At 36.6% G+C, this 25,098-nt stretch overlaps 1 protein-coding gene across 24 annotated transcripts in view; it reads right to left on the bottom strand.

Moving 5' to 3' along the window:
- EIF4G3 (eukaryotic translation initiation factor 4 gamma 3) overlaps window positions 1–25,098 on the bottom strand; it is a 332,624-nt gene that overhangs the window by 121,752 nt on the left and 185,774 nt on the right. For all 24 annotated transcript variants that reach the window (XM_036099078.2, XM_078073724.1, XM_036099079.2 and 21 more), the window contains 4 exons: window positions 24,803–24,982; window positions 24,106–24,220; window positions 16,066–16,163; window positions 13,985–14,107 (listed from right to left, as the gene is read on the bottom strand). In XM_036099078.2, the coding sequence (XP_035954971.1) occupies window positions 13,985–14,107; window positions 16,066–16,163; window positions 24,106–24,220; window positions 24,803–24,982 (516 nt within the window). The remainder of the gene's footprint in view (window positions 1–13,984; window positions 14,108–16,065; window positions 16,164–24,105; window positions 24,221–24,802; window positions 24,983–25,098) is intronic.

Genomic DNA, 25,098 nt, shown 5'->3' with positions numbered 1-25,098 from the left:
TCCACTTTATTCACATTCACTATTGGTGGGAATGAAAATTTATAAAAATAATTCTGGAAGAGCAATTGGTATAAAAATATCAAATAATTCAATAAAGATGCTCAGAAAGTCAGAGTTAAAAGGTTAGGGTTGATGTGACAAGTACACACTGTTATAATTCATAATTTAGATCAATGCTAAATTCCATTACCCCTACATGTTTCAAAATTAAGGCTTCAATTGGCAGAAGAAAAAAACCTCTCTCATTTTTCAACTACACTTATAAGGAAACTTACAATATGGCAAGATATTAGATACCTGATAGTATCAAAGAAATTAATTTCCACTAAAAATTCTTTTTAAAATCTACTGTTGAAAAAAAATAAAATTTACTCTGTTGAAGATTTATATATTAAATCTGAAGTGCTGGCCTCAAGAGATAAGTAGATTAGGGCACAAATACTGGAGAAATTAATTTTTTTAAAAATAGTGTTTACCAATAGGTAAAACAGGCAACAAAATCTGGAATTGTCCTTAAGTAATTCTTTGTACAATTAAAAATTCCCATCTCTTTACATAGCCCACACTATTTCTATACAGAAAGGGGCCATCTCCTTTTACTACCTATTTTAATCTTGTATATGACAGTTTGATTAAGCACAGAGGTAGTTATAGACAGAGTGTCAGCAAACTACGGCCCAGGGACCACGTACTTGTTTTTGTATTGTCCATAAGATGTTTTTTACATTTTAAATAGTTGCAAAAAAAAAAAAAAATCAAAAGAATACAAGTTCTTGATACTTAAAAATTATACGGAACTTAAATTTAAGTATCCACAAATAAAGTTTTATTGGAACAGCCATGGCCATTCATTTACGTATTTTTTATAGCCACTTCCATTCTACAATGGCAGAGTTGAGTGTTGGTGAAATAGACTATGTCTGAAAAGTCAAAAATATTTACTATCTGCTCTTCTATAGAAAATGTTTGCTGACCCCTATTACAATTCACTGAGAGAAACCAGAGACTCTAAGTAGTAATGCAAATACAACAGGATGCTGATATAATTCACTGTTATCACAAGAGACTGTATTTGAATGTTTTGTATCCCATGACATTAAAATAATCGTTCTAATACCTCATGTGTTTTTGAACATCTATAAATCCCGGGAATAAACAAGTATAGCCCTCCTCCACCCTGCCTTGAGAAACATTATGAAGATTAAGAAGTAAAATAATAATAAAATAATAATAAATAATAAAATATGCTTCTTTCCTAAGTGGGAGGGAAGTCTTCTGTGTGTGTTTCCTTCTGGTGTCTACCATGTACAAAACATTAAGAACCCACTGCTGATTAAAATAGACAAAAATCTTTGCTTCATAGCACTTTTATCAACAGAAACATATATAAGTATAAAGCACATACACATACAATTATGGAATATTCACCCATAGAAAGAATGAAATCCTGCCATTTGTGATAACATGGATGGACCTAGAGGGTGTTATGCTAAGTGAAATAAATCAGACATAGAAAGATAAATACCATATGATCTCACTTATATGTGGAATCTAAACAAAACAAAACCAAGCTCACATAAACAGAGAATAGAGTGATGGTTGCCAGAGGAAGGGGGTGAGTGGTAGGCAAAATGGGTACAGGGAATCAAAAAGGCCAAACTTCCAGTTAACTAAATAAGTTATGCAGATGTAATGTACAGCATAGTGACTATAGTTAATAATACTGTATTGTATATGTGAAAGTTGATAAGAATAAATCCTAAAGGGTCTCATCACAAGAAAAACAATGCTGTAATTACGTATGGTGACAGATGTTAAGCAGACTTACTGCAATGATCATTTTGCAATATAGACAAGGGCTGAATCATTACGTTTTACGCTGGAAACTAGTGTAATATGCTGTATCAATTATACCTCAATAAAAAATTATTTTTGCATCAAATTAAAAAAAATAAACCATAAAATTAATCATTTAATTACCAAGGCCATTAATGCTACACTAGAGTAGTAAGGGTACAAAGATAACATATATCCTGAGGTTCTGAATTTGTATGTGCGTGAGGATTTTTTGAGGAAGCAAAATTTAGGCTGAATTTCAAAGAATCAATGCGAATGCAGGCATGTGGGAGGTATATGGGAGGAAGTAGGAGGAAGCAGGTCAGGCAAAAGGAATAGCACATATGAAGGCTCTGAAGGGAAGCGTATTAAATATCAACCCGCTCTTAGGAGAGTCGGGGAGGAACAGAGGAAGAGCTGGGGAACTTGGTGTGAGAAGTACAGGCCACATGAAGCATCTTGGTCCTTATCCCCTCAACAATAGCCCAGGAACAAATTTTAAGCAGAAATGTGATATAAGACTTATGTTTTTAAAAGATCTTTCTGACTGCTGCATGGAGAATAAACTGGAGGGAAACAAGAATGTTATAAGGACATAACATATAAATTTACTACAGAAGACCAAGAGAAATAATTATGATGCAAAAAAGGGGTGTGTGTGAATAAATTTCCTAAATACAGGAGTTAAACTGACAAGATTTGGTAACTGATTAGTTACGGTAGGTAGGAAATACATTAGATTTCTGGTTTATGACATTTGTGCCAGTCACTGAGATAGGGAACGCTGGAGGAGACATCAGGTTTTGGGAGTTAAGAAGCAGGGGACAGGAAGACCAGGAACTCGAGTTTTGAGTATGACATGCTTGTGAGATACCTGACCATAGAGTTCAACTAGAAAGTTGGGTATGTAACCTGAAGCTCAAAAAAGTATTCATTATGTAAGCAATCTATGGAGTGACATAATGAATACCTCCCATTTTAATACAATGACAATAATGCACAATAAATAATGATCATAGCAATAATGTAACAGTAACAATAATGCACTGAATTCTAATGCTAGAATCTAATAGGTCACAAGATGTATGAATCAGAAAAGGCATCAACCACATGATCAGTTCTTTTATTCTTTCTACACTTTTCCCAAGAAACTACAATTCTATTCAAAACATTTTAGTAACATGAAATTACTATTTCCAATGGTGGAACCCATCTCAGGACTGGACAAGTCTTTTCACCCCATATGTTTCTGGTGGCTCTGAAACAAGAATCTTATCTCTTCTATGGAAAAGAGCTTCACACAATTAAACCGACTATCTTATCAAGGATTATGCATTAAATTAGGTGCTGGCATTCTGCATGGAGCACTGGGTGTTATATGCAAACAATGAATCATGGAACACTACATCAAAAACTAATGATGTAATGTATGGTGATTAACATAACATAATAAAAAAAATAAAAATAAATTAGGTGCTGGGAGTATAAGGCTTAATAAGACACGGTGCTCCTTATGTTTAGGGAGCTAACATTCTAGTGGTAGAGACAAACAATAAGCCAGAAATTAAGTATAAAATATGTCAGACAAAACTTAATGCTATGAATAAAATTAAAGGAAAGTAAAGACCAGAGAATGAAAGGGGTGTGAAGGTGCTACTTTAAAGTGATCAGGAATTGTTTTCCTGATGACATGATATTAGAAGAAACACCTGAAAGGGAGAAAAGGACATACTTGGGATGTAGAAGACCATTTCAAATATAAGGAATAGCAAGAGCAAAAGTGGAAAGGTAGAATGAAGCTTGTGGATGAAGGGCAGGGAGGTCAGTAGCAATACACTGTCATGGAGGAGAGAAGAGAAGAATAGGAGAAGGGTTTAGACAAGCAACCAGAAGCCAGATAATGTATGACCACATAAAGACCTCCAAAATTCTACAAGTATGGACTCTTAAATAGTTTAGTCACCAGTAGAGAGACTGGATAGTTTTTAGTAGGGAAGCGATGTAATCAGATTTATGTTTTATAACGACTCACTATGGCTGTTGTATAAAGAATAGACACAGAATATAAATATGTCAAAAACTCATAAAATTCAATAGCCAAAAAACAATCCAATTTTAAAAAATGGGTAGAAGTTCTGAACATTTTCCAAAGAGGACATACAGATAGCCAACAGGTACATGAAAAGGTGTTCAACATAACTAATCATCAGAGGAAAGCAACTCAAAACCACAAAGAGATATCATCTCACACATGTCAGAATGGCTATTATCAAAAAGATAATAAATAAGTGTTGGTGAGGATGTAGAGAAAAGGGAACCCTTGTGCATTGTTGGTGGGAATGTAAATTGGTATGGGCACCACGGGAAAAGTTTGAAGATTCCTAAAAAAAAAAAAAAAAATTAACAATAGAACTACCATATGATCCAGCAATTCCACTTTTGGGTATTTAGCTAAAGAAAACAGAAACACAAACTCAAAAAGATATATGCACCCCATGTTCACTGCAGTATTACTTAAAATAGCCAAGATATGGAAACAACCTAAGTGTCCATCAATAAATAAATGGATAAAGAAAATGTGGTATATATACACACACATACACTAGAATGTTATTCAGCCATAGAAAAGAATGAAATCTTGCCATTTACAACAACATGGATGGATTTTAAGGACCTCACGCTAAGCAAAGTAAGTCAGAGAAGACAAATACTGTACGATCTTATATGTGGAATGGAGGAGGAGGAGGAGTAGAAGCAGCAGCTCATAGATACAGAGAACAGACTGGTGATATCACAGGTTGACTGGGGTGGGAGCAGGTGAAATGGGTCATAAGGTACAAATGTCCAGTTATAAGTAAGTCATACACTTGATAAGTAACTAGGGGCTCCTGGCTAGCTCAGTCAGTACAGCATGTGACTCTTGATCTCAGGGTTATGAGTTCAAGTCGCACGTTGGGTGCAGAGATTACTTAAAAATAAAATCTTTAAAAAAATAAGGAACTAAGTAACTATAGTTAATAATACTACAATGCAGATTTGAAAGTTGCTGAGAGCAGATCTTAAAAGTTCTCATCATAGGGGTACGTGGGTGGCACAGTTAATCGTCTGACTCTTGGTTTGGGCTCAACTCGTGATCTCAGGGTTGTGAGATCAAGCCCCGCGTCAGGCTCCACACTCAGCACAGAGTCTGCTTAAGACTCTCTCTCACTCTCCTTCTGCCCCTCCCCACTGTGCTCTCTCTCTCTCAAATAAATAAATAAATCTTTAAAAAAAAGTTCTCATCACAAGAAAAAGTTTTTCTGAAACTATGTATTGTGACGGATGCTAACTAGACTTTTTGTGGTGATCATTTTGCAATACATGCAAATACCAAATCATTATGATATACATCTGAAACTAATATAATGTTACATGTCAATTATATCTCAATAAAATTTTTTCTAAAAGAATAAACAGAAAGGAGGCAAGACAGAAGCAAGGAGAAGAGTAGGGAAGTGACCGCTATCTAGGGGAAAGGTCAAAGTGACTTAGAATCTAGCAGTGGCAGTGAAAGGCGTGAGAATGAGCCATATAGGACTTGCTGATATAATGGCTGTGGAATGGGAGATAAAGATGATTTAAAGAAGACTTCTAGGTTTATCATCTCAGCAACTGGGGTAGACTGAGGGATAATTTACTGAAAAAAAGAAAATATAGGCATACACCAAACACCTGAAAAAATAGTAACACCGGGTTCAGAAATTCCAATGTCTTTATAAAACCAAGAGGTGACCTAAATGTGCAATGCACAAGGGTGCAAAATAGTAATAGAAGAATATATGCTAAGGCTAAAGGCATTCAGATTGGTGAACACTAATCTGATAAAACAATTTATATATGCCATAGAGAGAATCTCTCCCTTGAAGGCAAGGAATGGTTGCCAAGGTGTCAGGAATGATGAAAGAAACCCAGACACTCAAGATAAAAGCTGTCAGGCTAACCTATAGGACTTAAATGATTTTACAGTTCCAATGGGCAGGGAGGGATAAAATAAGTAAACCTCTAAAAAACAAGAATAATATGGATGAATTCTCTCTAAAATATTAAAATGTCTTATAAACTATAGCATTGAAGACAGCAGTATAATGGTATTAAAACACATCAGTAGAGGGACACCTGGGTGGCTCAGTTGGTTAAGCATCTGACCCTTGATTTTGGTTCAGGTCATGATCTCAGGATCATGAGATCGAGCCCCGAGTGGGGCTCCACACTCAGCGCACAGGGTCTGCTTGAGATTATTTCCCCTCCCTCTCCCTCTGCTCCACCAGCTCATGGGTGCTCGCTCACTCTCTCTCAAATAAATAAATAAATAAACAAACAAACAGCTTAAAAAACAAAAATAGGATCAGAGGAATATAGAATTCCAGAAACAAACTCAAGTATATATAATTCAGTAAATAATTAAAACAATATCTCAAAACAAGGAAGCAATGATGAACTATTCAAAAAATAATACTGAAAGAAGGGACAAGCCATTTGGTTAAAAAAAAAGGTTAGAACACAATTATCACACTAGAAAAAAAATATTACATAAGTCAAATGGATTTCTAATGAACACAAATCAGAGAAAAGTCATCACCCCAAAAGAAATGTGTACAAAAGACATGATATTTTATACACAAATAACCAGCAAATGTCAAAAATCTTAGTTCTATAAATCAATAAATAAAAAATGGGATTTTTTTTTTTTAATATATAAAATAAGGAAAAGGGGTCTTTCTTAAACTGCTGGTCAGAGATTAACTGGTACATTTCTGTAGGGAAGATAACATCATAACCCAAAAATAAGTCCACAAAGTTGTTCATCACAATATTGTTAGCATTAGTGACAAACAGGAAAAGAATGAAAATATGCATTAGTTAAATAAACAAGGGTATATTCAATACCATGTAGCAAATAAAAATTATAATACCTATAGTCAAACATGAACGTTTCTGCATGACCACTGAAAAAATGGTATTTATAAAACGGCATGAATGAACCCAAATATATTAAATTATAGATATTGATATGCATATATGCACTACAAGATGTCTGAAAGGATATTCACCAAAAAGTTAACAACAGCTAACTCTCAGTAGTACGATTTAAGGCTACAATTTCTTCCTTTACTATTCTTTTCCAATGAAGATTTATAATTTATACACATACAAAACTGAAGTCATTTAAATTCTGAAAATACATTTTCAATAACAGATAAAAGATGAAACCTGATGGTTTCTTGTGAAACTCTATAACACTTCCTGTGACCCCTAGAACTACAGACATCATAGTCACTAGAAGATTGCAAGCTGCAACACACCACTACCACTGTTCAATGTCTGACTGGGAGTAGGTGACAAGGGACAGGAATTGTGCTACACATGTAAAAACTGAAGTTAACACTTTCTTTATAATTAGGATTCAGATTTAGAATATCTAAGGTAAAATCACACCACTATAACAGCAAAAACTTTCACAAAATTTGAAGAACTATAAAAAAACGTCATTCAAGTAAAAATGAAGAATCACTGAACATAAAATAAAATTTAACATTATTAATGTATCTCATAAGTGGATCTTACTGGGATGCCAAAACAATTTAAAACACATTTGCTCCACCAGCTTCTAAAACGATAAGGTATCTCAAAAATGGCCTTATGTCAAATTTTGTTTTCTGGCTTTAGGAGGTTCCCACAGGCAATGAAGCTGTAGAATCTTGGTGTTATTAAAAATTCAGGACAGTTTTACAAAACCCTGTTGGGAGACAGACCTGATGAAATCAACAACCCTGCTTTATGACTCTAAGTAGGACCCCGACTGTCCACGTACAAATTCATTTTCAACAACAGAACAGCTTAACCCTAACTATTAAGGGTCTTTGTTCATTGTAACATCTCATTTAAAGCTTTTAAGAGAATCAGCCCCCTACCTAGTTACTTGATTAAAGTTTACAATACTTTACATACTATTGAAAAGTACTATTTTTTCTTTTTTTTATTATGTTATGTTAATCACCATACATTACATCATTAATTTTTGATGTAGTGTTCCATGATTCATTGTTTGCCTGTAACACCCAGTGCTCCATGCAGAACGTGCCCTCTTTAATACCCATCACCAGGCTAACCCATCCCCCCACCCCCCTCCCCTCTAGAACCCTCAGTTTGTTTCTCAGCGTCCATAGTCTCTCATGGTTCTTCTCGCCCTCTGATTTCCCCCCCTTCATTCTTCCCCTCCTGCTATCTTCTTCTTTTTTTTTTTTTTTTTAACATATAATGTATTATTTGTTTCAGAGGTTCTGGTCTGTGCTTTTTTTTTTTAATCTCTACGCCCAATATGGGGCTCAAACTTACAACCCCCAAGATCACATGCCTTATGGACTAAGCCAGCCAGGCACCCCAAAAAGCACCATTTTTAAGCCAAAAGAGATTAATAATGAGAAATTATTTTATTAAAGATGAAAAATGATGTGATTTAATTCAATGACCACTATCTTTACTGCAGACAACAGTTAAGACAAAAGCATACCTATGTGCTTCAAAACAGATAGGATATTAACTCATTAGTGCTTCAAGATAGACAAGGATATTAACTTATTAGTGCTATGACTAAGTCGACAGGTGACATTTTAAAAGCTAAAACTGAGGGTTCTTGGGCGGCTCAGTCGGTTAAGCATCTGACTCTTGATTTTGACTCAGGTCATGGTCTCAGGGTCCTGAGATCGAGCTCAGTGTGGGGCTCTGTGCTCAGCCGGGGGTCTGCTTGGGATTCTCTTTCCCTCTCTCCCCCTCTTGTGCATGCACGGGCTCTTTCTCTCATATAAATAAATAAATAAATCTTTAAAAATAAAAACTAAAACTGGGTTTGTTTATATTACATGGGTATCTCCTTCAAAGTCTTTTTTTTTTTTTTTAAGATTTTATTTATTTATTTGATAGAGCGAGAGAGCACAAGCAGGGGGAACAGTAGAGGGAGAGGGAGAAGCAGGCTCCCCGCCAAGCAGGGAGCCCGGAAGTGAGCACTGTATTACATGGTATCTCCTTCAAAAAAAATTTTTTTAAAGATTTTATTTATTTGATAGAGAGAGGGAGAGAGCAGGGGGGAACAGTAGAGGGTGAGGGAGAAGGAGACTCCCCAACAAGCAGGGAGCCCCATGTGGGGCTCGATCCCAGGACCCTGGGATCATGACCTGAGCCAAAGGCAGACGCTTAACCAACCGAGCCACCCACGTGCCCCTCCTTCAAATTCTTTATGTAGGAACTTACCTACTAATGCTGTACAATTACTTGTATCATTGTCTAAGCTTCAGAACCTAACTTAACTATTATTGGTAAAACTATATAAAACTAATTAACAAATGATCAGAATTTAAGGTTTCCAGTTACCAAGTTAATAAGAAGCTCTTCAAAAACTGAATGACTTGCTGACTTTGGCAATTTTCCCAAATGACAAGGGAGGCTGCATCTTTCCTAAGATACTCCATTGATCCATAGTTTCCAACCTTTTCTCTGCTCCTATACCCTGTGGCACAGGACTCTCACACGTTGTAACAGTACTTCACTATAAGAGTAATTTTTTTTAAAGAGTGATTTTTAAAACAGAAAAAAGAACAAAGGTAGTAGGGAGAGGAAGATATATAAAGTAGTTCATTTAAAAAACAGTGATTTTTGGTTCACCACCTCAGCCTTTGGAAGTAGACAATTCTGGAAGCCTTGCCTATACAGCATCATGTATTTATTTTTATCCTAAGGGGTCCCATAAAAATTTCCAGGCATCTAGCACATTTCTTAATACAGAAATGTTCCTCGTGCCTTACTGCTATCAACAACGGAAACACAGCTGAGAGATTGTGATGCTGAGGGAAAGTAACAAAAACATACCCCTTCTTTCCCACTTTAACATTTAAAAGCTAAAAGGGAACTCGGAGATTACTCACTACAATCCCTCATTTTACTGACGAAAAAGTAGGAGTTAAAAGGACTTAATATTCTGACTTAAGGTCATAAATCTAAGTGACAAGAGATCTATAGACCTGTAGAAAGTGTTCTAGTCCTCGATGAGGTCTATACATGCACCGCTCTTAGTGCACTGTGATCACCTGAATGAGCACATATATACACATGCATGTATTTTTTACATATTTGAGATGTAAAATCTTCAGGTGCTATTCCATAGATCATTTTAAAACCTAGGAAGCAGGACAATTTCAAATTCAATCTACTCTTTAGGGCAAAAACAGTAGCAGCAAAGCTTGTTTCTCCTCTCCCTTCTCCTCATATACACCTACTACAGTTTCCCTAAACTAACTCTTTCTTATCTTGAATGCTTGACAAAATGAAACTCTTTATCCCCCTCTTCAAACATCCCCATGTATACTCCATGTTATGTTTTACTAAAAGTCCAGGTATCTAAGCTGCCAGAGGCAACCTCTGACTGTTCTCTTTTACACCTAGGGGAACCATGCATCCTGTTTACCTGGACAGTACTGGTTTATGCCTGCTGTCCCAGCAAAAATGATTCACAGCATCCCAAAGGCATTTTAAAACTGCCCCAATTCAGATGATAAATTACAAGGTCACTCTATAATCCTTACTTAGTAACCAATTGTTATATATTCTTCTAACTGGTTTCCTCTCCCTTCAGCCAACTCCCTAATCTGTCACATGAAATGACAATCATCTCCCTTCATCCCGTTTCCCATCTCCACATGCCACCTTCTTGCACATCCTGCCCTTCTGCCTGGAATATCCTTCTCTCTCTTTTCATTGTGTGAATACCAATGTGGGAACTCAGACCAAATGTCATTTCTGCTGTGAAGCCTTCCCAGAATCTTCCAGTCATGTTCAGGGCCTCCTGCACTAACAACAACTGCAAATATTAGTAACAGGAAGTGTGTACTGAATGCTCACTGTGCCCTGAGCTCAAGCAATTTTAGGTATTTACTCTCATTTAATAGTATAATAACTCTGTATGATAGGTTTTGTTTTCCTCATTTTTTTTTTTAATGTGGAAATTAAGGCTCTGGAAAATTCAGTAATTTGGCTAAACTTACAAAATTAAGTGGTAGATCTAGGACTTGAAACCAAGTATGTTTGGTTCTGAGCCAAAGCTTTTAAATCCCTCCCCTATACGATCACACCAGCACCACCAGGGACAGGTTTCTGTGATCCAACAGGAAGCAGGACATTTAAGCCTGTGCTGCAATTCTGTCCCACTTGGTCACTTCTGTGCATTCATATTTCTTTGTTTACACTCCACAGGAGGTCCAGTCATATATTAATAAGTGTCCTCTGTCTCACTTAATGAGACTGGGATAACCTCAATGATAGGAAAAGGCTTTGCTATTCATGGCATCTGCAATTGTGGCTTAAGGCAGATGTATCATAAAGTCAAAAGCAGTAGAGTACTTACTATTCAGTCATAAATTCTAAAGCAGAGGGTTGTCTCATCTGTAGTCTTAATAACTAGAATGTGGTACAGGATCTATCTCGAATTAGACCACAGTTACAAACTACCAATCTTTAGAATAAACCTAATGGGTTTTCTTAGGCTGGCATAGTGCTATTTCTTAGTAGAATTAGCCGCCAACATTTAAAATGTGCAGATTTTTTACGTAAATAAAGATTTCTAGCTTCTTTTGAAACACTGGGTCAACATTTTTACATAATACAACAGTCAGGAAGTAATAACTGCCTACTTTAACCAGGGATGTCCTCTCCCACTCTATGTGCACAACTCTCTATATATTTCCAAAACTGAAGCCAAGTATCAGTTGCCATCATCATGCTTTTTTTTTTTAAGGTTTTATTTATTTGAGAGAGAGAGAGAGCTATCGAGAGAGGGAACACAAGCAGGGGAGTGGGAAAGGGAGAAGCAGACGCCCTGCTGAGCAGGGAGCCCAATGCGGGGCTCGATCCCAGGACCCTGGGAACATGACCCGAACTGAAGACAGATGCTCAACGACTGAGCCACCCAGGTGACCTGCCATCATCATGCTTATGTGGTTGTTCTTAAGAGGAAAATGAAATCTTTCTAGTACGTATGTCTCTGTTAAAAAGCTATGTGTGCATTCCATGAATTTCATGTATTTGGAAAGGCTACACATTAATAAATGTGGTTTTGAGTGAAAATAACTAATAAAATAAACTGAGGCTTCATGACAATACTACACATCAAGAAGTATTGCCAACATTATAATTACTGACTGGTGGCCTTTATCAATTAAAAGCATACATTTAACGTGCTTTATGTTTACACAAACACATACACTTGTATTCATTCAGGCCTGTGGTCCCTGATGAAAAATAGAGAGCAAAAGGATTTCTGTAGCTAAGGGTAACCAAAAGAGGGTAGGATATCCAGCTTGGTAATATTAAAGAAAAACAAACTACAGGGAATTAAAATGCAAGAAGATATACTAAGACATATTCGAGTTGAGAATTCAAACACTAACAAAAGGTTGTCAAGTATATAGCTTGAAAGTAACAAATATTTTTTTTTTTTTTTTTGAAGATTTTATTTATTTGACAGAAGAGACGCAGCGAGAGAGGGAACACAAGCAGGGGGGAGTGGAAGAGGGAGAAACAGGCTTCCCGCGGAGCAGGGAGCCCGATGTGGGGCTCGATCTCAGGACCCTGGGATCATGACCTGAGCCGAAGGCAGACGCTTAACGACTGAGCCACCCAGGCACCCGAAAGTAACTATATTTGAATTAATGTGAGAAAACAGAGATCAAAATTTAACTGCCCTAATCAACCAATTCCAGGTTTTTCTGTAGTATGGCCTTATCTAACTGTGCCCATAAGTAGAAAGCATCAATGTGTAAATACTACCTGTCCCATGTTCACTTACAGGGAGGAAATTAAATAAATTCACACATTTTCAAGGGCTCTATGTATTTGTGATCTCAATTTTTTTTTAAAAGATTTTATTTATTTATTTGATAGAGAGAGCGAGAGAGCACAAGCAGGGGTAACAGTAGAGGGAGAGGGAGAAGCAGGCTCCCCGCCAAGCAGGGAGCCCGATGCGGGGCTTGATTCCAGACCCTGGGATCATGACCTGAGCCGAAGGCAGACGCTTAACCATCTGAGCCACCCAGGCGCCCCTGTGATCTCCATTTTTAAGAACATTTTTAACAACTTTTTTTAACCTATGCTACTAAAATCAAGTCAATAGTTGACTAAAATCTAAAATGATATTTAATCATCCCTATCACTTGTTCATAAACTGGGCCCTGAGGAATACCTCACCATCACAAGCCACAAAGGGGGAAGCAAGCAGACCCCTACTCCTTAGTAACTTTCGTTTTCTCTGTCTTATACGCTGAGCTCTCAGTTTAGGTATTTTAAAGCTTTGAAAATCACTCATCTCTTCTGAATGGCTTATCAAAATTTAAAGTGACCAAGTGATGAAATATAAATCCTGGCAAATTTGGGGACTTCCAGCCTGTACTGCAGTTTACTAAACTCCAGTTCTTCCTGGAATATCTTGATTTCTAAAAGCAAGAAAGTGAACTTTTAGAAGACCATGATAACCACATTCTTCAATGGGAAAAAAAGGTGCTTAGCTGACAGAATTTCCTAATAGCCCATGTAAATAATTAAAGAAGACACCCTCTAATCAAAAAGCTCATTTATGTTTTCCTAAAAGGTAAAAGGTATACCTAAAATACATCTAACTGTGCTCTGAATTACACAGGCACTTGCCCCAAACAATACTGTTAAGTAACAATGTTTAAGTTTTCAACCTTAAAGTTTTCACAAACATAGCGTGCAGCATTTAATTCCTACGGCTCCATATTGAAACATGAAATACTCAATTATTGATGAGGTTTCCATAGGAACTGCAGCTCCTTTTGGTATCATGCAATAGTTCGTTAGGAAGAGTGGCAGCAGCTATGCTCTGAATGTGGAGACAATACATAGAAATATTACCAATAAAAATCTGGAAGTTTTAACAATTTGTAAAGAGAAAGAACATGTCTGCTTAAATATCATTTAGATATTCGAGCCTATGAGACAACTGATGGACATGGGAAGTACAGAGAGTGGCTATAGAAAGAAGAAGAGCCCAGCAGAGGTTAGTGAACAAATACACAGTGTCATCCCTCACGGCTCACTGTCTTACCTGAGGAGGAGTAGGTGTGGAAGTGGGTCTCCCTATGGGAGGAGTAGGATTTCTGCTGCCACCTCCAGACATAATCTCCTCTGTTATGTCTTTCCCTCCCTGGTTTGGATCCCGAATTCTTATCTATAAGGTCAGAATAAGATGGCATATTGAGAGATGGGTATCTATGTAGTACATTTATAGGGCCATGATGTGGTTAAAGGTATAAAGTGTGAAATCTATCAAATATCAAAGTTGATAATCACATGTGACTTTATTTCAATCATAGAACCGTATGGTGTAATTCAAAGAAATTTAGGACATTAGTTCTGATTGAATTAATTAGAATAACAAGCTAAAATGAGACCCAGTTGGCTGAATTTCTAGGTCAAAATGGCAAAGAATTAACGCTTGTCTTTTAAGAATTGCCAAATTAACTGATTTTATTTACAATGCTTAACATAAGATTCATAAATAAAATCGTTTTAAAATATATGTTACTCCGTAGAATAAAGCTTTAGGGGTCATAAATGTTCTCCAACAAAATGAAAAATGCACATATCCTAGTAATTAGGAATAATTTATGTTGCAGATACCTTACATATGTATATAAGAATGTTCACTGCAATAGTGGCTTGTCGAGCAAAGGCACAGAAACAAGCTCAAGGCTGATCAAGAACATAGTAATTAAAAAAGTATGCTACATCCTTACAATTAAATACCAATCAGCCAATAGAAAGAATGAAATAGATCTACATGTACTGATATGGAATGATCATCCAAATGTATTGGTAGGTAAAAAGCTACAAGATGCAGAACAATGTGTATGGTGTTCTTTCAATTTTTTAAAGGCGACCTATGCTTACAGATGTCAGTGGAAATGGTGCTGCAAAGGAGACGGAGCACCTGGGTCTAGGCCTTCCATCTTGTGACAGTGCTGAGACCTAAAGACCCCTTCTGCTATCACTACCTCCAGAGTGAAACCAAGGTAGCCCTGGCTTCCTGGAAATGTCAAAGCATTCATTAATAAAATCACCTGGATCTGGAAGCTGTTTTGGGAATTCTTCAGTAAGATTTCTAATATCAGCTATTTTTTCAGATACAGAAACTTGTTTCTACTACAATTTTAAATATTGCTTCTCTTTCATTTGTTCTACTTTCTTGTTCAGTAACATCTATTATGTCTTCCATTTTCATCATCTTCTTTATTAATGTTTCTTTATCCTGGGTGTTCTTCACATCCATCATCTACCATACTGTTTCAACATTTCTAAAGCATACTTTCTCAACTTCAGTGTCCTGATATATGGGCATTTCCTGCTTATTATGATGTGTGCACAAGAAATCTGTTTCTGATAATAAAAGAGCCTAAGTTTGGAACCCTATTATTTTTATTAAATGAGAGTACTTTCAAGAGTACTGATTGCTATGATATCTCTCCCACGTATCTCACCGTTGTGAATCTCATTTTGTGTGTCCTAATGGGTAAGAAATTGCAAGCCACTCTTCTACAGGATGTCCTGCAATGTGAACTTTATATTACTGCACTCTAATTTTCTTGGGCCTGCCTTTCTAGACAGAGGCAAAGCCCCTGTAACTTCCTAAAAACAGAATACATTTTCTAAATTCTGGTATTTCTAAAAATAAATCTATTCCACAGGGAGGATTTTTCTTATTGTCCTTAACACTTTGCTCATTTTCACTTGTGCTGTTTTTTCCCCTGTAAGTTCATATTTGAACATAGAGCTGATTAGGACTGAAGTTAAAGGACAATAATCAGTATGTGAAAATAGAGCTCAAATTTCTCCCACTTAGTAAGATCTTAGCAGACTAAATCCTCCCAGTTCTAAAGAAGGCATGTTGTCATCTAGCGTAACTAGCTCAGTGCATGCTGAAAAATGATATTAAGCAAATGGTTCTTGTAACTTCTACTTATATGTCCATACAAATTGTCTAGGTCTAGTGGTAAGGATGTAAGTGAAGAATAAAAAATGGCAATCATTTGTGAACTCAGAAGAATGATTACAGCTGTGGGTAAACTTATTTGACAAGGGACTGGATATTCGATTTTAAAATAAGACAAATTAATAAATATCTCTTACTGTTTTTTTCTCTCTCTTGGCTGGAGGGGGCTGCTGCTGCGTAGGCACTATGATTGGTGCTGACTGATACACTGGCTGACTTGGGTAAAAAGGCGTTCCTAAAGAATTAGAAAAAACAATGAAAAGAAGCATTCAGTTATTTTGTCAACCATTATAAGACTACTAATGGCACTGTGTCTCCGGACAATCAGTTAAAAAAATAAATAACAAAAACATTCCACTTAATCATCTCTATCCAATAGCTTCCCTATATTTACTGAAGTGCTCAAGGAATGATTCCCCAAAACTCAAAACACCTTTTTGTCAGCATCCAATATGAAAACAACTAAATAACCAACTCCTGCAGTTTGCCACCAGAGGCACCTTTCAAAAAAACTAATCATACTATAGTACTGCCTTTAAAAAAATCTATTCCGGGGGCCTGCCCTTTCCCTGCAATGTGATTCTCAAGCAAGGGTTTGTGTGAATATGTTTTATGTGGGGGTTTGGTCAGAGGAAGGAGAATATATATGATCATCTTGTGGAGGGGGAGTGGTCTGATTCTTCTCCCTACTTTCAGAGAACCACTGTCATAGGGAACCACCCTTAAGGCTTAGCCAATATCATACTATTGGAGCAGAAAAAAGGCTGAGAACAAGCAGCTGAAAAATGAAGTCTGATACTAAGAGTCCAGGTTCCAGGGTTTTAACTACCTTATGTACCATTCTCTAGCTCCGTACTTTTGCTCTAGCAACAACCTATACCTACTACTATCCCTTGAGTACATCAATCTCTCCAACATTGTTCATACCTTTGACTATGCTAAAGGTATGCTAAAATTACCTTCTTCCACCCACCCCTTGTACTCTCAATGAATACTTTCTTAACTTTAAAACTTTGACTATTAATATAATTACTATTAAGCCAGAGTACTAAGAGAAGAGGTGATGAGGAAGGGTCAGATACTGGATACATTAAGTAGAACCTATGGATTTGCTGATAGAGTGGATGTGACTATGAGAGAAAGAAGTGTCAAGGAAAACTCTTAAGGCTTTTTGTTGCAGTAAGTGGAAGAATGAAAATGCTATTTACTGTGCTATTTATTTACCTACTGAGATGAGGAAAACTAGAGGAAGAGTAGAGTTTAGAGCATAAAAATCAAGAATTCAATTTTGGACATGTAAAGCTTGAGATTCTTACTAGACCTTCAAAAGCAGATAGCAGCAAGTAGGCAGGAAGAGACACAAGTTCCAGAGTCAGAGAATAGGTATCCATTCTGGAATTAGTATAGTATGGACAACATTTAAACCATGAGACTGGGTAACTGAAGAAATTAGTACAAATAGAGAATGAACCCGAGGACGAAATTCTGGGGCCCTCTATGTTGTTCAGACATTACAGGTATGAAGAAAACCTAGCAAAGGAGATGAAAAAGAAAATCAAGGCAGTGGTTGAAATAAAGAGAATGGTTTAGGAATGGGGAGCATGCATAACTACGTAAAATGGCGCTGAGAGTCAACCAAAATTCAGCAAAGTAGAATGCACAGGTGACCCTGACAAAAGTTATATGGGTGGAGGGGCGGGAAAGTGCATCCTGATTACGGTGGGCTCAATAGTGAATGAGATGGAAATGAAGAAAAGTGGTTGGGTTTTTTGTTTGTTTGTCTTAAGATGGGAATAAAACAGTATATACCTGTATGCCGAAGGGATTAATCCAGCAGAGAGAGAAAGAAAATGATAATGCCAGAAAGAGAGAAGAGAACAGCTAGAGTAATAGCCTTAAATGTGTACATGATGGGATCCAGTACACAAGAAGAAGACTGGCCTTTGGTAGAAACAGTGATGGTTGAGTCATGATAACAAGAAGGAAAAACATGAAGGTATAGGTAGTTAATACAGGTAAAATCCTTGGTATGTTAGTAAACAAATAATGTTGGCTCTATTATCACTGTCATCATCAACATCAAACCATCCCCACCATCATAATAGTCTTTTAAGTGGTAATTTCTTGGAAGCAGTACCACATTTCAAGGTACCAGAATTCTGCAGGTCTCAATCAAATTTGGAGAAGATCTAAACAGGGGGCATGGCTAGGATTTCAATTAATTCAATGTAAAAAGAGAAAAACACCTTATTAGCCATGCTTCTGGTAGTGCATACAGTATTCTCAAAGTCAAGCTTAAATAAGCAATTCTACGCTACCCTGTAATGTCACTAGTTCTAAAACTCAGAAAACAATCCCCTAAAATTGGTTTCAAATGCTGCTAGACAGGCAATACAGTCTGCTCACTTTGCCATATTTTTTAAACTAAGTGACAAAGATCCAAAAGGTGAAAAAAATTAGATTGTTCTAATGAAACGTTTTTGAGTCAACACGACTGGGGTAGAGACTGCAGACAGTACACATGCAATAAATACCAGCTGAATAAACCTGGAAGCATAGGATATCTCAATAATGGGGTTAAACACAATTAGTAAAATATCAAGTCAACTGTGGACCCCAGCAGAGTGGGCCCTCTACCTTACCAAATAACGATTATCTTTTATAGAATACTAATTCAACTTCTTATATAGTCAGAGACATTTAAAAACATTTATTTTATTCTATTAAAAATGTGAATAACTTTTGCATACCATTTACTAATTAGGTATGTTACTTAATGTCCCCGACCTCTTATGCATGGAATGTAACAGGTTTATCTAGATTAGAGGTATGTCAACTAAAGCCAATAGGCTAAATCCAGTGCAATTTTATAAATAAAGTTTTATTGGAATACACCTACATACAGTATTTTATCTGTTACCTACTGCTGCCTTTTCACTAAAATGGCAGAACTGAATAGTTGCAACAGAGACCATATGGCCTGCAAAACCTACAATATTGCCCTTTATAGAAAAAGGGCTGACCTTTTCTTCCCCTGATCCTTGTTCTCGATCAGTGGTTCTCCAAACTCCAGTCAATACAAAATGTGTCAATGATATATGGCAAAATTTACACAATATTAACCACATTACTGTACTAACCACACACAGAGCCACAACTATAGGCTTGCTAATTTGACATTTTGGAAAGGTCTGTTACTATTTTGGAATTATTTCTGTCTTGTTCCTTTGTTGTTCAAACAGCCTTCCTATATGAAATGCTACTGACATTAAGTAACAGTTTTCTTTGAAAGCCTTTGTGGCAAAATTAAAAAGGTAATAGTTCTGTATGTTTCTTCCTTTATTCTACTTTACTTTTTAAAAATTTTATTTGACTAGGATATTGAAAAATCTGGGAACCAGTGGTCTAGTCAACATTTAGATTTGTTCGCAATGGTAAAACCCCAAACACAAATAACAAATGCGCTGTAAGATCCTGAAAGGCAAGGAGAATATCTCAACATCTACATCCTACAAAATACCTAGTACACTGTCTTATACATTGCAGGTCTTCCAAAAACCTATCAAAACTGAATTTTCCCATAGAAACAAATAAAAAGATAGTGGTTAAGTATGCAGGTCGTAAATAAAAATCAGTTCATCCCATAATATCCCAGAATAATAATGTCAGTATACAACCACATCCACAATCACAGTTACTTTTTTTTTTAAGATTTATTTATTTATTTTAGAGAAAGAGAGCGTGAGCAGGAGGGACAGAGGGACAGGTAGAGAGAACCTCAAGCAGACTCCAAGTTGAGCACAGAGCCCAACACAAGGCTCAATTCCAGGACCCCAAAATCATGATCTGAGCCGAAACAAAGAGCTGGTTGCTTAACTAACTGCACCCCAACAATCACAGTATTAACACTCCATGAACACACAATCAAATTCAATTTCGGATGCCAGACTTTCCCACTTCCACACACCATGGGGAACAATGAATGAATCCCTCAGCTCTTAGGAGCTAAAAAAGGTGCCCCAGCCCCCACAGAGCTCAGGAAAAGAGTGGAAAAGAAAATGAAAGAGGGAGGAAGAAAATGGGACAGTGAGAAAAGGGGAAAGTATACTGGTTTGAAGCAAAGGAGAACAGGACTTTTTTTTTTTAAGATTTTATTTGTCAGAGAGAGAGAAAGAGAGGGAGAGCACAAGCAGGGGGAGCGGCAGGCAGAGGGAGAAGCAGGCTCCCCACTGAGCAAGGAACCCAGTGGGGGACTTGATCCCAGTATCACTGTCACTGCTAACCACACCTCTTTGCTCCCAAACCCAAATTTTTACACCTTGGGCCATCACCTTCATGAGGTATTTTTCTGATATAACAGGCATCAAAATATTTAAGAAACACTGATGAGAGAAAAACTGAAAAGTGACACTGATCAAACACTACTCATTAGTTATTTTTCCTCAACACTACAGAAACACTCCAAGAATTATAACGTATAAACAGAATTTTATGATCTTGGTTACTGAACTTCAGTAAGGGCAAAAATATTCTTTGGGAATCACTGTTCAAGATTTAAACTGAATAGAGAAGTAAAATATTATTACCCTAGAGTGAAATGTAAGCTAAGGAAAAAGAACTAAGACTTTGGCAAACGAGACTGTCCAACTCACCAACTCCACCAGCAGGGCAGGAAGGAACAAGGCTAGGATTCGTTCCTTACCAGTTCAGCCAGAGGAAGGCCCTCTGCCCTAGAAGACAGGACTGCTGTGCTTCAGAACAGAGAACTAGGATTCCATTCCTTATACTTGCTTTTAACCTGAACCCAAGATTAGGAAGAAGAGGAAGGAGAAAAGGGGGGGACCAGGATCAGAGGGAAATGAAAAACTGGGAGTGGAAGGGTAAGAGAAGAAGAGATTCCAAAACAAGAAAATAGGAAGGGGGTATGTTTATGTCTTCTAGACCGTAAGGCCAGAATAGCTGTCCCAAGGTGGTACAGCAGAAGGACCTATAATTGATGGGAACTACTGGATCAGAACTTTTAAGTCTGATAAAAGCATATTAACTAGTGATAAGCCTTAAAACTAAAATATCTGCCCAAATAATGAAAATAATCTAAGCCTGGATTATACATTATGATTCATCCCTAAAATGGAATACTGTATAGCTTGAAATTCTATAGGTAATGAAATGGAAAGATGTCCATGAATATATTGTGAGATGGGGGGAAAAAATACCAGAAAGTTTTAGAACGTTATAAATAGTATGTGGCCATATGTATTAAAAATTGTTTAAATATAAATGAAAAAGCATGTATTAATCTGTTAAATACATTGTTTCTTTAGGGAGTGGAGAAAGGGAAAAAAACTGGCTACTTCAACTTTATATATTCTATTATTATTTGTATTTTTCTCACTAACTTGGTTACTTTCATAATGAAAAATTATTTTAAGATTGTTTTTCTCATCTTAAGTTAACTAGGTGAACTGTTTTAATCTATAAGACAAACTGCTTACTTGATGGATTTTGGTGCATAAGAATTTCCCAGGGAAGAAAGAATATCTAACAAAGGGAACAGATATCAACAATATTTGAGATACAACTGCCCCTCAATATCCTGCTTTTTGTGAAAATAAACAAATACAGTCTATATGTAATAGAAATAAATAAAGCCAAATATGTTATAATATTGTATATCCAAATCAGCAAAATATTTCCCTACCAGTAAACTCATCTATATTGTTTCTATATATACTGCAGTAGTATTAAGAGCAATAAAGAGGGCTGGCACAGATTTATAATAGAATTTTAATGACAACATTTTGCATCAAAAAGTCACTTATATAATGTGTAAATAAACAGGCTACAATTCAGTGAGACACCTTTCAAAATGATTTTGCGGATTAGAAGATACAACTGCATTCCCATTACAACATGGGATTCAAAGAGAAAAGTCTGGAGATTTTAGCATGTTTACTTGGACAGCCAGTCTCACCTTATAGTTTTTCTACTCAATAAATTCTTGATAATATCAACTGCCAATTTTACACTTAAAAATAATTTTAATTGGGGGCACCTGGATGGCTCAGTCAGTTAAGCATCTGACTCTTGATTTTGGCTCAGGTCATGATCTCAGTGTCCTGGGATCGAGCCCTGTGTCGGGCTCTGCCCTCAGAGGAGAATCTGCTTGTCCCTCTCCCTCGGCTCCTCCCCCTGCGTGCTCTCTCTCTCAAATAAATAAAATGAATAAATAAATAAAATCTTTTTTAAAATGGAAAAATAATTTTAATTGGATTTAAATTTATAGAATAAGTACAAATACAAAGGCACTAAGGTGGTATGAAAACCCCAAGTTCAAACTAAGTTCAAGGGGCACACAAGGGACACTTCAACAGTATTAGCAACATTCTATGTCAAAGCTGGGTGATGCACATGTATTACCTTACTTTAAAACACATATATGTAACGTGTTGTTTTGAAAACATCAAATATTTCCTAGTAAAATACAACTTCAGTAAAGCCATGTTTCATATATACATACTTGTGACATTTAATGACATTATGAAGTGTATCATTTTGTAACTGGCAGTTTCACAAGCAATAGTAACCAAGGTAAGAGAAAGGTTTTCCCTTTTCTAGAAGTAGTGGTTCTTTGGCCTATTTCACCTCAAAACCTAAGGGAAATGTTCTTGGGATATTCTAATACCAATTAATTCTGATGTAAAGGTTTTTAATTGAGACACTAAATCCCAATGTTAGGAACTTGGTTAGTGGATACCTGTTTATCTATACTAGATTACTATATCTTAAAAGAACAAGTTAAGGGCGCCTGGGTGGCTCAGTTGGTTAAGCAACTGCCTTCGGCTCAGGTCATGATCCTGGAGTCCCAGGATCGAGTCCCACATCGGGCTCCCGGCTCGGCAGGAAGCCTGCTTCTCCCTTTCCCACTCCCCCTGCTTGTGTTCCCTCTCTCGCTGTCTCTCTCTCTGTCAAATAAATAAATAAAATCTTTAAAAAAAAAAAAAAAAAAAAAAAGAACAAGTTAAAATTTTAATATGTCCTTACTGGTAGCAAAAAAGATCAATGCTTACTGAATCCTAAAGCTTAATTTTTCTAGTATTTGCTGATTTTATCCCTTAGAATTCACTTTCTATGTAATAAAGCAAGTATAATATGTGGTAGAAATTTATTGAGTAAGTCGTTTTCATTACTCTCTAGCTTAGTACTGGGGTTCACAAAGTACAAACATGGCACTTATTTCTCTACATTAAAAATATTTGTGATTTTTCGAGGCATTTTCATTTCACTAATCCTCATAACCTTCCTATGGACACAGATCTTGTCACAATTTTGCAGAAAATGAATCACAGAGGTAGTCAGTTATACTCAGTCATCCCACCCCAATACCTAGTCACTGTTTTAGGTGCTAGGGATACAGCAGTGAACAAAAGAATCAAATTCTTTGCCTTTGTGGTATGGTAGTACATTTTAATAGGGAAACATTAACAAACATTTTGGTAAATGGTGATAAATGCTTGGAGAAAAAAATCATGGAAGGGAGATAAGTTATAACTGACCCTTAAACAACACACGGGTCAGGGGCACCCTCTGCTCACCTGCATGCAGTTCAAAATCCATGTATAAGTTTTGAAGCCCCAAAAATCTTATCTAATAGCCTCCTGCTGACTGGAAGCCTTACCAATAAAGTAAACAGCTGATTAACAGATATTTCGTATGTTACATGTACTACGTGTATTCTTACAAGAGTAAGCTAGAGAAACGAAAATGTTAAGGAAATCGTAAGAGAAAATACATTTACAGTACCATACTGTATTTATTAAAAAAAAAAATCTGTGTGTAAGTGGACCCATGCAGTTCAAACCTGTGATATTCAATAGTCAACTGTATATTTATTCCATCAGCAAAAATCCAATAAAAATCCAGGTAATGATGAGTTGGTTGCAGATTCAGAACCTTGAGACATGGGTTCTTTGCAACAGAATTACCAGCTCTTTCAGATGGTGTCATTAACTAAATACTTCTGTAATACTCTTTTCTTGTAAACCACTCTCTAAAAAGCTTTCCATTCAGAACTGTTTGCAACATTTTATTTAAAAATTCTTTACAACACTAAACCTCACTGCCTAAACTGATTAGCAATCAGTTTTAGCAGAAATTGCTCAATATTTCATACTTACCATAAGCATTGGGGAAGTCCCCAGGTCCTGGTCCAGGATAAAAAGGCCCTGGCCCTGGTGGTTGAACTGGATACTGTTGTGGGGGCCCAACATAAGGAGGGCCACTATGACGGTACTAGAAAAGAGAAATTAAAGATATTTATAAATAATGTGAAGATAGCTTACTATTAAAAAACATAAAGTTGTGTGTGTGTGTGAGAGAGAGAGAGAATTACTGAAATAAGGTGAAAACTCTTGGTTAAATACTTTTCAAAAATGCTTGCTTGCCATCAAGATGCAATGAGGACGAAGAGAAAGATGTGCATTAGGTAAAAACCGTACAGCAAATCAGTGCACAGACAGACATCAGCTCACTATAAAATTATTTCAGGCTAGTAGCTTTTAATGAAATTGAATGTTATCACAGGAACAGCATAATTACTGAGTCTGTTTTAGAGCAGATGGATATGGGGAAGGGATGGGGTAAAAGTTAGAAGATAAAAATAATTTCTCTAACATCTTGGAAAAACTTAGAGATGTAGAAATAGCTCCTTACAATATTATGGAAAATGACAAAATGGTAGACTTATAACCAACAGAAAAGTTCACATATCACGAAAAACCAATGCCATCACCCACCCTCCCTGCTTCCTTTGATGAGAATTTGGGTTAAATCCCACTCTACTGCTGGACGACAGAGACCTGAAAGATACTTTACCTGTGGGATACAGTACTGAGGACCCTGGGGCACTGGGTACGGCATGGGCAGATGGTTAACCATCATGATGTGCTGATTGGCCTGATACACTGCAGTGGGTGTCTGTGCACCAGGACGAATGGAAGGACTGCTGTTCGGGATGGTAGCTCTAGGAGGCTGTATCTGAGGCCTCTGAAAAAACTGAGGAGGGGAGAAAAAATATTTATTTTTTTACAAAGGGGAATATGTAAATTTTACTATCTTGAGCTTTCTCCTTTTTTCCACTAATAAAAATGTTACCAACTGAATTGGAAATA

This window comes from Halichoerus grypus, chromosome 5, assembly GCF_964656455.1.
Source record: "Halichoerus grypus chromosome 5, mHalGry1.hap1.1, whole genome shotgun sequence".
NCBI classification, from domain to species: domain Eukaryota; kingdom Metazoa; phylum Chordata; class Mammalia; order Carnivora; family Phocidae; genus Halichoerus; species Halichoerus grypus.
This window is presented reverse-complemented; position numbering and strand designations above follow the sequence as displayed.